This window comes from Salmo salar, chromosome ssa02, assembly GCF_905237065.1.
Source record: "Salmo salar chromosome ssa02, Ssal_v3.1, whole genome shotgun sequence".
Classification (NCBI taxonomy): domain Eukaryota; kingdom Metazoa; phylum Chordata; class Actinopteri; order Salmoniformes; family Salmonidae; genus Salmo; species Salmo salar.
In genome coordinates this window covers 60,879,320-60,892,042 of record NC_059443.1, presented here as the reverse complement: position 1 = coordinate 60,892,042, position 12,723 = coordinate 60,879,320, and the positions used below count along the sequence as shown (strand labels likewise).

The 12,723-nt window shown below is 41.6% G+C and overlaps 1 protein-coding gene across 5 annotated transcripts in view; it reads left to right on the top strand.

The window, feature by feature from the left end:
- The window catches only part of LOC106586780 (SH3 and PX domain-containing protein 2A), a 122,839-nt gene that overhangs the window by 5,354 nt on the left and 104,762 nt on the right, over positions 1-12,723 (top strand). For 4 of the 5 annotated variants that reach the window (XM_014174425.2, XM_014174414.2, XM_014174408.2 and 1 more), the window contains exon 2: positions 5,792-5,872. In XM_014174425.2, coding sequence (XP_014029900.1) covers positions 5,792-5,872 — 81 coding nt within the window. Of the gene's footprint in view, positions 1-109; positions 392-5,791; positions 5,873-12,723 lie in introns of those variants that run through there. The other variant, XM_045707020.1, reaches the window with a different exon arrangement.

The window sequence follows — 12,723 nt, the reverse complement described above, 5'->3', positions numbered from 1 at the left end:
ATTAAAGGGGTTTCCCACCATAGAGCCACTGCCAAACCAAGCCCTTGGTCTAGTTAAAGTTAGACTTGGAAGGCAGGCTGTTTTTGTTCTCTTGGTACAGTATGACCTGGTGAATGAGTAGAGGAGATACACACACATGGACCACAGGAAGCTGCTGAGTGAGGCTTATAATAATGTCTGTCAATCCCCACGCATAATCCATATGAAAGTCATCTGGTTAGCAGTATGTAATGCCTTTCTGTTTTATACGTTAGGTTAAGTATAGTGTTTTAGGCGTGGTTCAGTGTCATTTTGTGGCTAGGCCCACAGTCTATGCTCTACCAAGCCCTCTGCTCAGCCTTCCTCACTCTTAAACTGGGAAACTGGCGAACACAAGGGTTCTACAGAGACAGTAAGTAATTTTCTCCATTCGTAGACACAAACCTTTGTAGTTTGGTTTATTTAGAGGATTATATTGTGGTTGCTAGTCACTATATGTGGTGGAAAGGTGAGTAATTTGTGAAAAGCTGAATAAAAGCTGTCAAACTATAACTAAGTTAATCATAGCAATGTGTAGCCTATGATTCCTGGTTGATTCATTGAAGTAGTCAGAGATCTAATTTTCTCTTATTAATCTTTCTCCGAAATGCCGGACATGAATGAGACTTCTGTCTCCCAAGCTGAAACCATCTGCATCACAGCAAGAGATGATGACGAACAAGGTTTTTCTCTAGCTAGATCTGGGTGTCTGGGACACAAACTTGTTTGATTTATTTGTATTTGTCCATGCATGTACTTTCCCTCTTTGTTTTTGAATGTCTCATCAAACCCATTTGGCTGTTGACATGAGTGCAGAAGAATAGAATTGAAGAAAAATTGAATAGAACAGAATATAATATATATTTGCTGTATTTCTTTTGGTTGCTGATGTCACAGGATATCCAGAGAGTAATACATGTAATTATATTATAATAAACTATTATAAATAATTAAAATAACAGTAATAAACTGAATTACCATTTATATCCCAACTAATTACCTTAGCCTCCTATTTATATGATATATTATGTAGTCTGCTACAGTGATTTACGATTTAGGTTGGGCCCATTGTTTCCATAAATCTCCCCCACCCATCTAGCTGTTAAATGTTCCGGTTGCCAAACCAAGAAGTGTGTCTGATGGTAACAGGTGATCTTTAGAAGCTAGGGCTAGCGTGCCAGCCAGTACAGGTTTACGACTGGATTGCCAAGAGTGATTATGCAGGAAATATTTAATGGTGTTAAATCTGGCTTCTCTGTGTACTGTAAGTACAAACCAAATCAAATTTGATTTGTCATATGCGCCGAATACAACAGGTTCACCTTACAGGGAAATGCTTACTTACAAGCCCTAAACCAACAATGCAGTTTTAAAAATACCCCCCCCCCAAAAATAAATAAAAGTAACAAATAGTTAAAGAGCAGCTGTAAAATAACAATAGCGAGGCTGTGTACATGGGGTTCCGGTTAGTCGAGTTAATTGAGGTAATATGTACATGTAGGTAGAGTTATTAAAGTGACTATGCATAGATAACAACAGAAAGTAGCAGCAGCATAAAAGAGGGGGGGCATTGCAAATAGTCTGGGTAGCCATTTGCATTACATTTTAGTCATTTAGCAGACGCTCTTATCCAGAGCGACTTACAGTAGTGAATGCATACATTTCATGCATTTCATTTCATGCATTTTTCTTTATTTTATTTCGTACTGGTCCCCCGTGGGAATCAAACCCACAAGCCTGGCGTTGCACACACCATGCTGGCGTAAACACCATGCTCTACCAACTGAGCCACAGGGAAGCTGACTTTACACAGCTGTTCAGGAGTCTTATGGCTTGGGGGAAGAAGCTGTTTAGAAGCCTCTTGGACCTAGACTTGGCACTCCGGTACCGCTTGCCGTGCGGTAGCAAAGAGAACAGTCTATGACTAGGGTGGCTGGGGTCTTTGACAATTTTTAGGGCCTTCCTCTGACACCGCCTGGTATAGAGGTCCTGGATGGCAGGCAGCTTGGCCCCAATGATGTACTGGGCCGTACGCACTACCCTCTGTAATGCCTTGCGGTCGGAGGCCTAGCAGTTGCCATACCAGGCAGTGATGCAACCCGTCAGGATGCTCTCGATGGTGCAGTTGGTTTTGTCGTTCCCTCTTCATGACTGTCTTGGTGTGCTTGGACCATGTTAGTTTGTTGGTGATGTGGACACCAAGAAACTACAGTGTAGTAGAATAGAAGGTGTTATGCAGTAAAGGTAATGTTGGGTAATGTATAAACTTATTTATAAATGTTGTAAACTTTTTGTTTTGTCTACATTGTCTCTTTTGTTTTCAGTTTTCGAATTGCAACATTGTTTGATTTGCCCAGACATGCATACTATTCAAGAATGTCTAACCGTATGGCAAGGCCAGGATTTTATCTTGATTTGAACGGTGCAGCAACACTTGACTACACACCATCTGGGATTCCATCAGCACACCTTCTGTTGCTGTGAAGACAACTCACTCTTATAACACTGTGTTGTTCAAATGTGTTAAACCTTTGTAAAATTAGAAAACAAATCTAACTCCCTCTAACTGACAGTTAGTGAGTAACTTTGTGTGTGTGTGTGTGTTTGGTCCCCTAAAATAATGATTAAGAGTGTTTTGGCTGTGTGGACCAACAGCCGCTCACGACTGGCTGTACTTGAACCGTGAGTCAACCTGCAACGCATCTACATGCTATTTTAAAATGTTGCTGGAATTTTTTACCCTCATCTGAGAGTCGATGGAAAAAAAAAGACTTTTCAAGCTGTCAAACAGCACTACTTTTCACAGTCAATCCTATATCAATCCAGAAATATAATTGAGGTGACACCTACAGTGTAGGTTTGTTTTGCTTTCAGGTAGTGATGGGCTGTACTAGGCTGTTAACTCACATTCAATCCCATTCACTCCCTGAGGGATGATATAGTCTATTTTAGGTTGGACGAAGGCATTAGGTTTAAGCTTGATATTTTGGGCGTGGGTTGTGTGTGGTGTGGATATAGACTAGTTCTGTTTTCCATTGTGGTTTCTATGAGGACAGATCCATCTGTTCTGCTGGTTGGGACGGGACCCGTTTTAACTGAGTCCGTGTCTTCCTTCCTCTTCCCTCTCTCTCTCCCTCCCTCCGTTGGCCCATCCCAGAGAGGTTTTGCTCCACGGTCAAATTAAGCGGCCAAGTGGCATCGGGTGGTGGAGGAGGGAGGATGACAACATGCCATTCAGGTCAAAAGCATTTATAGAACAACACACCCACTCGCTGGAAGTCAGGGCAAGCCCACACACTTGCTTGGGGCGTACGCACGCACGCACGCACACACACACGCACACACCAGTACAAGTGCAGGCGGGCTTGCAGCTCTTCCAGACCCTCCAAGGGAAATGGTGTCAGATAAAGTCCATATCTATGTGGATTGCTATGCTCTAACAGCATGAAGATATTTTGGGTATTTGGGGTAAGGTCTTTACTCAGTATCAGACTCATTGCTGAGGCCTCATTCATTCACCAGTTTCTTCATTCATCTAACCTCCCTTAGTTTTGGCTTTCCGTTTTGATTCATTACTCAGTTTCTGGTTCGGCCTTGAGCTGTAAAAATATGTTTTAATGTTTGGTGATGTATAGTGTTTCTGATCAAGGATAGCCTACTTCACTGAAGGTGGAACACAACATGTGAAGTCCTTACAGAATAACTTAACTGTCTGACTACAGACTCTGTAAAGACTCCAGTAAATAAATTCACCAACCCTCCAGTACCACTGACTTTGGCAGCAGCAATGCAAACCAAGCCACGCCATTGAAAGTGTGATCCTATGGAGTCACTAACACATCATTAGCTAGCATAGCATAGCATGACAGACTTCCAGTGGCCATCGCCATAGGAGTCGCTAACAGGTCCTTAGCATAACATAACAGACTTCCAGTGGCCATCGCCATAGGAGTCGCTAACAGGTCCTTAAAATAACAGGTCCTTAGCATAACATAACAGACTTCTGGCCCGCCAAGGAGTCGTAACAGGCAGCAAACATAACAGACTTCCAGGGCTGACGTAGATAACATAACAGACTTCCAGTGGCCATCGCCATAGGAGTCGCTAACAGGTCCTTAGCATAACATAACAGACTTCCAGTGGCCATCGCCATAGGAGTGGCTAACAGGTCCTTAGCATAACATAACAGACTTTCAGTGGCCGTTGCCATAGGAGTCGCTAACAGGTCCTTAGCATAACATAACATACTTTCAGTGACTTTGATGTTAGCATAACATTTCCATGGGAGTGAAAAGGCTAGTGCTGGAGCCGCTACTCGCTAACACAATACAAATCAAACCAAGCCGCTGACACTAACCCTATGTAGTCACTATCACGTCATTAGCTTACATACTTCCAGTGGCTTGGATGTTAGCATAACATTTCCATGGGCGAGAATTGTGAAAACACTAGCGTTGGAAGCTAGCCAGCAATAGCTGGTGTCATTCCAGCAGCAACAAGGCCTTTTAACACAGAGCTTGGTTCTTGGAAGTGTATTTTGTTTCAAGTGGCTGATTCTCTTAGGTCAGGTCTCTTTCGTTTGGGATAATTCTTCTAAGGCTAGCTGTTATGACTGTTCTTGGCAGGTTGCTGCAGGGACCAGTGTGTAAGATGTATTAGGACGAGGGTTAGCTGTGCTAGTAGACCAGGGGATTAGGGATACGCCTGTGTCTGACACATCACAAGGGGAACTTGATTTTCAATGGCCAACATATCATGAGGTGATTTTCCTCTATAGGCATAGTAAAGATGCCGATATTTCATGAGGTGAATTGTTCCTATATTGACAAGTCGACGACATTTAGTTCTCAAAGTGCAACCATAGGCCTACACAGTACTGTAGCTTCATTTAGCCTATTTGGATGGCTGACAAAATCTTATTTGATTCTCAATTATTTGACAAAGGCTGTTTTTGTTAGCAATCTTTGCCCTGATTTTGAGTGAACGCTAGATGGAAACATGTTTGACATGCTTTATGATTATGAAGTATATGGAAACTCTATGAACTTAAACAAATGGTGTGTTTTTGTTGTAGAGATTGGGCTGAGAACAATGAAGCCAAATAGCCAATGGTATAGGTTTGTGACTTAACCTCAATGTCCTCAGTACTATAGCATATTAGAACTGTGAAAGGCTATGTTCAGTAGCAGTTAGCCTTGATTTTAACAGTCAAGTTTCAACGTTATGTTTGTCGCTTGCTATTTTGTGACTTCAAATAGCCATTTCACCAGATATCCTACTGTATATTGGCACAACACTTCCTCTGTAGATACCCATCATAAACCCGAGGTCCAACCCATTCAACCCTCCTGACTGACCTCTCTTATGGGAATTTTCCAGACTCCTTGATATCCTATGTTTCCCTATGTTCGATTAAAGCGGAGATGATATCAGCATCAATTACATTACCAACCCTCCGGGTCTGGAACAAAACGGTCGGTTTCTATACGTCATCTATCATATAAATATAGTTACTGGAAGGAACAAAGTGCCTCAGACAAAGCCCCATCCACTTGAATGGGAATGGCTGTTGTAATTATTACTGGTGGCTGGGGCAGGAAGTGCAGAGGGTAAATGTGTAGAGAAGGTGAAGGAGATCACCATTATGTTAACCTGTTATTACACCTTGACAGATATATGTGCGTGTCACAGACCTTTGAAGTGCCGGGGTTGTTGCCTTGGTATGCCGTGTGTCGGGTCCACAGTGTTAACCATGCGCTTTCTCTCATTGCAGGTGTATCTCATCAATGTCACATACTCTGACAACACCTCCCACATAATCTACAGGAGATACAGCAAATTCTTTGACCTTCAGGTAATGTTGACTCTCTCCTTATTCTCTATTATTCTCTAAAAACATGTCTGCACTACTATTCTCCACACATGGTTGAGTCAATGAATCAATGTGAGTTTTAGTAATTAGTCTGGGAGTGGGGGAGAGGTACGGTCTGTATCTCTTGTAGCCTCAGAGACGCAGTAGTGCTACAGCACGTACGCACACGCACGCGCACACACACACACACACACACACACACACACACACACACACACACACACACACACACACACACACACACACACACACACGCACACATCTCTGCCTTGGCCCCAAAACATCAAGGAGCTGACAGGCTGTTTTAAAGTACAAGAGAAATCCACATGGAAGTCAATTTAATGTACTGTAGCATGTGTTATAGCGGCCTGCCGAGGAACTCTCAGGTGATGGGTGTGTGCGTGTGTGTGTGTGTGTGGTGACTGTTGGAGCATTTCACATATAAGCTTACATGACTCTTATGTTTAACATGCCAAAACTACCCTTCAGTTTAGACCTGTATTTTCTTTGGAATGGGAGCTGGGCTGCTGCAGTAAAAACCTTGCAGGTTGAGCAGATTGTGTGTGTGTGTGTGTGTGTGTGTGTGTGTGTGTGTGTGTGTGTGTGTGTGTGTGTGTGTGTGTGTGTGTGTGTGTGTGTGTGTGTGTGTGTGTGTGTGTGTGTGTGTGTGTACATACACTCTCTACACCCCAGCTCTTTGCAAGCTGATAGGCAGAGTAGCAGCATAGGTCTTAGGGTCTCCCGGTCACTCTGGTCAATAAGAGCCATACATAGAGAAAGACTTGGGTTGATCTCAATAGCTTTAGTGTGCAGCCTGACAGGAAATGATGTTTCAATCAGGGGAGGAAGGTTCCTACCCTCAAAGGTCCCATTGATAACCAGTGGGTGCATCGGAAAATAGCCTCCCCCTTGGAAGTGATTACTCCCAATGTGTAATAAAGAAAAGGTAGAACAATAAACAGGGTTGACTGAGGAAGTTTGTATCTTGGTTCCACTGCTGAAATGTAGATTATGAGGAGATATAGGTGAGCACACACACGCCGCACGCGCACACACGCACGCACGCACGCACACACACACACACGAGGGGTTCAAATTGCTGCATGGGAGTTAATGGCCTCTAATGGGTTGTGGATGGTTTCACACAGAACCACTCAGTCACCAACAGAAAGATTGATTTTGTTAGCTTTTCTGATTGAGAGGGCAGAGGTCCTCAGACTAGGTGGAGAGGCTAAACATCCACTAGACTAAGGCTATAGTTTATTGTGTTGTCAAAGAAAGCAGCATTCACAACCAAATGCATTTATTTATTTATTCAACCTTTGTTTATGCAGGTTTCTCTCACTGACATACAATGTTTTGCAGGAGAGACCTGTTAAAACCTTGATTTAGGCTAATAATGATGAGTTTTAAGTCTAGCAGTCTGGCTATGCAACTGTTAATATAGCAGGCTTTGAGGATCTCTTAATGCCGTTGATAGACACAAGAGTAGGTCAAGTTGGCCCTAACCACTAGTCCAGGGTCAGATGTTTCTTTAAATCCTCCTGAAGGTTAGGTGTTTGGGATATGATACTCTGATCCTAGACCTGTGCTTAATTAAGGGCACAACTTCTACCTCAAAGCTGAGACACACGGCTGTAGTCAGAGAGACTAGCATTGGCAACAACCATTGGTCTTCTCTTAATACCCTCACACAAGGGGATGTTATTAACTATTAACGAAGCCCTTATGCCAGGAGAAAGGAAATACACTGGAAACGTCTGTCTTTCATCTCTCCATCTCTTTCATCTGTCTGTTCCATCCCACTTTTTCACCCTGTTGTTTTTAGACAGACCTGGAGCCTCTCTTGTGTAAACATGTATCTGGTCCAAAGAGACCCCGCTGCTCCCAGCAGCCTTTGCAAACCCTGAATGGGCAGCACCTCGCTATATCCACAGGCAGGAGCTGCACAACTCTTACTCACAACAGCTGACGTAATGGTTTTAGAGGGATGGGGCTAGTTGACTTTGTCCTGATGGCTCAGAGGGTTACAGTGTGATGTGGAGAAGGACAACGTTGTGGGTTCAGTTCCAGCTCGGGCCACATGCACGGACTGTGTGCTCACTGTAATTTGCTTTGGATGAATGCGTCCTCCAAAATGACCAACTACTGTGAGGGTGGAGAGTTCCAAGCCGTGTAGGTAGACAAAAGCACCAGAAGTAGTTAGCTCTCTGTACACGTGCAGAATATCCTGTGACCTTTGACCTCTGACCTCTCTTTAAGGTTAAGGGTTTTGTGTATTGGTGACACAGGACTAGAGTGTAGCATAAATAACGATATTTGCCCTCGGTTGAATGAGTACGGTAATACAACCCTTAATTGCATTTAGAGTACACTGTAATGTGTTTTCTAACTCAGTGAGTTTATGAATGCATTAAGGCACTGGTAACAGGATATATATTAGTGCTAGTAGGTGCCCACTGTAGTCTTTGTGTGTGTGTGCCTGTGTGTGTGTGTGTCGCCAATGCAGAGAAGAAGCTATTAACTGGTAATGGAGAGACCATTCATTTCCAATGATACTAGAATCTCACAACAGGGAACCATCCTCCTACTTAATCATTTGAATTATTTCCCCCCAATTTCTCAGCTTCAATGAAAGGGTTGGTCATTTTTGACAGGGTAGAGGAGAGTATTCTCTCTCTCTCTTTCTTTCTTTCTTTCTTTCTTTCTTTCTTTCTTTCTTTCTTTCTTTCTTTCTTTCTTTAATTCTCTCACCTCTCCTCTCTCATCTCTTCTCTCTGTCTTTTTTCTCTTTTATTTATCTCTCTCGCTCTCTCTCTCGCTTTCTCTCTCGCGCTTTCTCTCGCTCTCGCTCTCTCGCTTTTTTTCTCTTTTATTTATCGCTCTCTCTCTCAATTTAAGGGGCTTTATTGGCATGTAAACATATGTTTACATTGCCAAAGCAATTGAAATAGATAACAAACAAAAGTTAAATAAACAATGAAAAATGAACAGTTAACATTACGCTCACAAAAGTTCCAAAAGAATAAAGACGTTTCAAATGTCAAATTATGTCTATATACAGTGTTGCAACAATGTGCAAATAGTTAAAGTACAAAAGGGAAAATAAATAAACATAAATATGGGTTGTATTTACAATGGTGTTTGTTCTTCACTGGCTGCTCTTTTCTTGTGGAAATAGGTCACAAATCTTGCTGCTGTGATGGCACACTGTGGTATTTCACCCAATAGATATGGGAGTTTATCAAAATTGGATTTAAAAAAAAATCTTTGTGTAATTTGAGGGAAACTTGTGTCTCTAATATGGTCATACATTTGGCAGGAGGTTAGGAAGTGCAGCTCAGTTTCCACCTCATTTTGTGGGCAGTGTGCACATAGTCTGTCTTCTCTTGAGAGCCAGGTCTACCTACAGTGGCCTTTCTCAATAGCAAGGCTATGGTCACTGAGTCTGTACATAGTCAAAGCTTTCCTTAATTTTGGGTCAGTCACAGTGGTCAGGTATTCTGCCACTGTGTACTCTCTGTTTAAGGCCAAATAGCATTCTAGTTTGCTCCGTTTTTTTGTTAATTCTTTCCAATGTGTCAAGTAATTATCTTTTTGTTTTCTCATGATTTGGTTGGGTCTAATTGTGTTGCTGTCCTGTTCACAAACACAGACCCAACAGAGCCCCAGGACCAGCTTGCTGAAGGGACTCTTCTCCAGGATCATCCCTCTGTAGGTGATGACTTTGTTATGGAAGGTCTGGGAATCGCTTCCTTTTAGGTGGTTGTAGAATTTAACGGCTCTTTTCTGGATTTTGATAATTAGCATGTATCGGCCTAATTCTGCTCCGCATGCATTATTTGGTGTTTTACATTGTACACACAGGATATTTTTGCTAGAGGTCGACCGATTAATCGGAATGGCCGATTAATTAGGGCCGATTTCAAGTTTTCATAACAATCGGTAATCAGTATTTTTGGCCACCGATTTGCCGATTTATTTTATGAATTTTTTTTGTGTCTTTTTTTTTACACCTTTATTTAACTAGGCAAGTCAGTTAAAGAACACATTCTTATTTTCAATGACGGCCTAGGAACGGTGGGTTAACTGCCTTGTTCAGGGGCAGAACGACTGATTTTTACCTTGTCAGCTTGGGGACAACCTTACGTTAACTAGCCCAACGCTCTAACCACCTGCTTTACGTTGCCAAGGTAAGTTGCTAGCTAGCATTAAACTTATCTTATAAAAAAACAATCAATCAATCATAAACACTAGTTAACTACACATGGTTGATGATATTACTAGTTTATCTAGCCTGTCCTGCTTTGCATATAATCGATGTGGTGTGCATTCGCGAAAAAAGGACTGTCTTTGCTCTGACGTGTACCTGACCATAAACATCAATGTCTTTCTTAAAATCAATACACAAGTATATATTTTTAAACCTGCATATTTAGTTAATATTGCCTGCTAACATGAATTTCTTTTAACTAGGGAAAATGTGTCACTTGTCTTGCAAACAGAGTCAGGGTATATGCAGCAGTTTGGGCCGCCTGGCTTGTTGCGAACTGTGAAGACTATTTCTTCCTAACAAAGACAGCAGACTTCGCCAAACGGGGATGATTTAACAAAAGCGCATTTGTGAAAAAAAAGCACAATCGTTGCACGACTGTACCTAACCATAAACATCAATGCCTTTCTTAAAATCAATACACAGAAGTATATATTTTTAAACCTGCATATTTAGCTAAAAGAAATCCAGGTTAGCAGGCAATATTAACCAGGTGAAATTGTGTCAGTTCTCTTGCGTTCGTTGCACGCAGAATCAGGGTATACAGAATCTGGCTCGTTGCGAACTAATTTGCCAGAATTTTACGGAACTATGAAATAACATTGTAGGTTGTGCGATGAAACAGGAATATTTAGACTTATGGATGCCACCCGTTAGATAAAATACGGAACGGTTCCATATGTCACTGAAAGAATAATATTTTCGAGATGATAGTTTCCGGATTTGACCATATTAATGACCTAAGGTTTATTATATTATAGTTAAGTCTATGATTTGATATTTGGTAGAGCAGTCTGACTGAGCGGTGGTAGGCAGCAGCAGGCTCATAATAGTCAAAGGTATATGGTTTAGAGAGAAATAGTCGACGCGTCATAATTCCTGTAATAACTTGCGGCTGAACTTGAAAGGGGTTCCTTCGTTATTTTACCGTTCATGTCTTCCATAGAGAATGTCTTGTTCTACTTCAAATAAGGTCTGTGTTTTGTGCTTAACCCGCCTCGGCGTTTTGATACCCGTGTAAATCTCACTAGGTAACGTTTGTCAACATATTTTCATAAATCCACTCTACAAAAAAATTATCTTCGCTTATATTGATCAGAGTTATATCCTATGGATATCTACACAGTTATAAAATTGGCAAGGTGGTGTAAGCCTAAACCAAACACAGACCTTATTTTAAGTTAATCTAAAAATATCCTATGGAATAAATGAAGGAACAGCTTTTCAGATTTTGCTAGAAAGTGTCATGGGAATTATGACTCGCACTTTGGTAGTCAATTCTTACCATGCCCATTATTAAAATAGGATTTCCTGCATATAGAAATTACAGTTTTTGTTTTCAGCATTCATCACAGGTAACTTAAACTCTATTTTTATTATTCAAACAGTTGAGAGTATTTGTCTCCTAAGCAGACTCTTCAGTATCGTTGTCACTTCAGAGCTGTGTGTGTGTGTGTGTGTGTATATATATATACATATAAAAAAAATCATAATAATAACCGACCGATTAATCGGTAGCGGCTTTTTTTTGGTCCTCCAATAATCGGTATCGGTATCGGCGTTGAAAAAGCATAATCGGTCGACCTCTAATTTTCGCAGAGTTCTGCACGCAGTCTCAATTTGGTGTTTTTTCCATTTTGTGAATTCTTGGTTGGTGAGCAGACCCTAGACCTCACAACTATAAAGGGCAATGGGTTCTATAACTGTATCAAGTATTTTTAGCCAGATCCTAATTGGTATGTCGAATTCTATGTTCCTTTTGATGACATAGAAGACCCTTCTTGCCTTGGCTCTCAGATTGTTCACATATTTGTGGAAGTTACCTCTCTCTCTCTCTCTCTCTCTCTCTCTCTCTCTCTCTCTCTCTCTCCTTATTTCTCTCTCTATCTATCTCCTTCTTTGTCTGTCTTTTCTCTATCGTTCCTTTTCAGTAGTTCAGTTTGGGTTATGTGAGGCCAGAATTGAAAGATCGATTTTTCTCTCACTTCACCTGAGAAGTGGACAGGCCCTATCTACCAACAGGGCACGGGATGGAAAGAGAGGGATGAAATTAGGTGGAAAGAAAGAAAGAAAGGAAGAGGGACTGTTGTGGGGTGAGTGTGAATGAAACGACACAATCAGTTGCAAGAGGAAGAAAATACTTCTTTTCAGAAAAAACACACTCACTCCCGCACTTTATACTTACCTCAGCTTGACTTGATATATTTAGAGTAAAACACTTCTAACTACTTAACATGTAGTGTAAATACGTCTCCTCTAGTCTGTGGGAAATTGTACCTTCAATTGCTCTCAAACTCATTTCTGTACCTTCCCACATCCTGTTGATTACAAAACAACTCATCCTAGTCATTAGTACTAGTCAGGCACATGACTGGACCGTCCTGGCTTGTCTACAGTCACGTTAATATAGTGACTCTCCACTTATGTTCGAGTTATGACCAGCTAGTCAACTACTCTGTTTCCAGGCGTCTGAAAGGAAACCTTTTGGAACAGGAACTAAGTTTGCCCATGGGCACTGGGAAGGCTTCTATTCCTTCTTATACCAGCTTTATAGTAATAG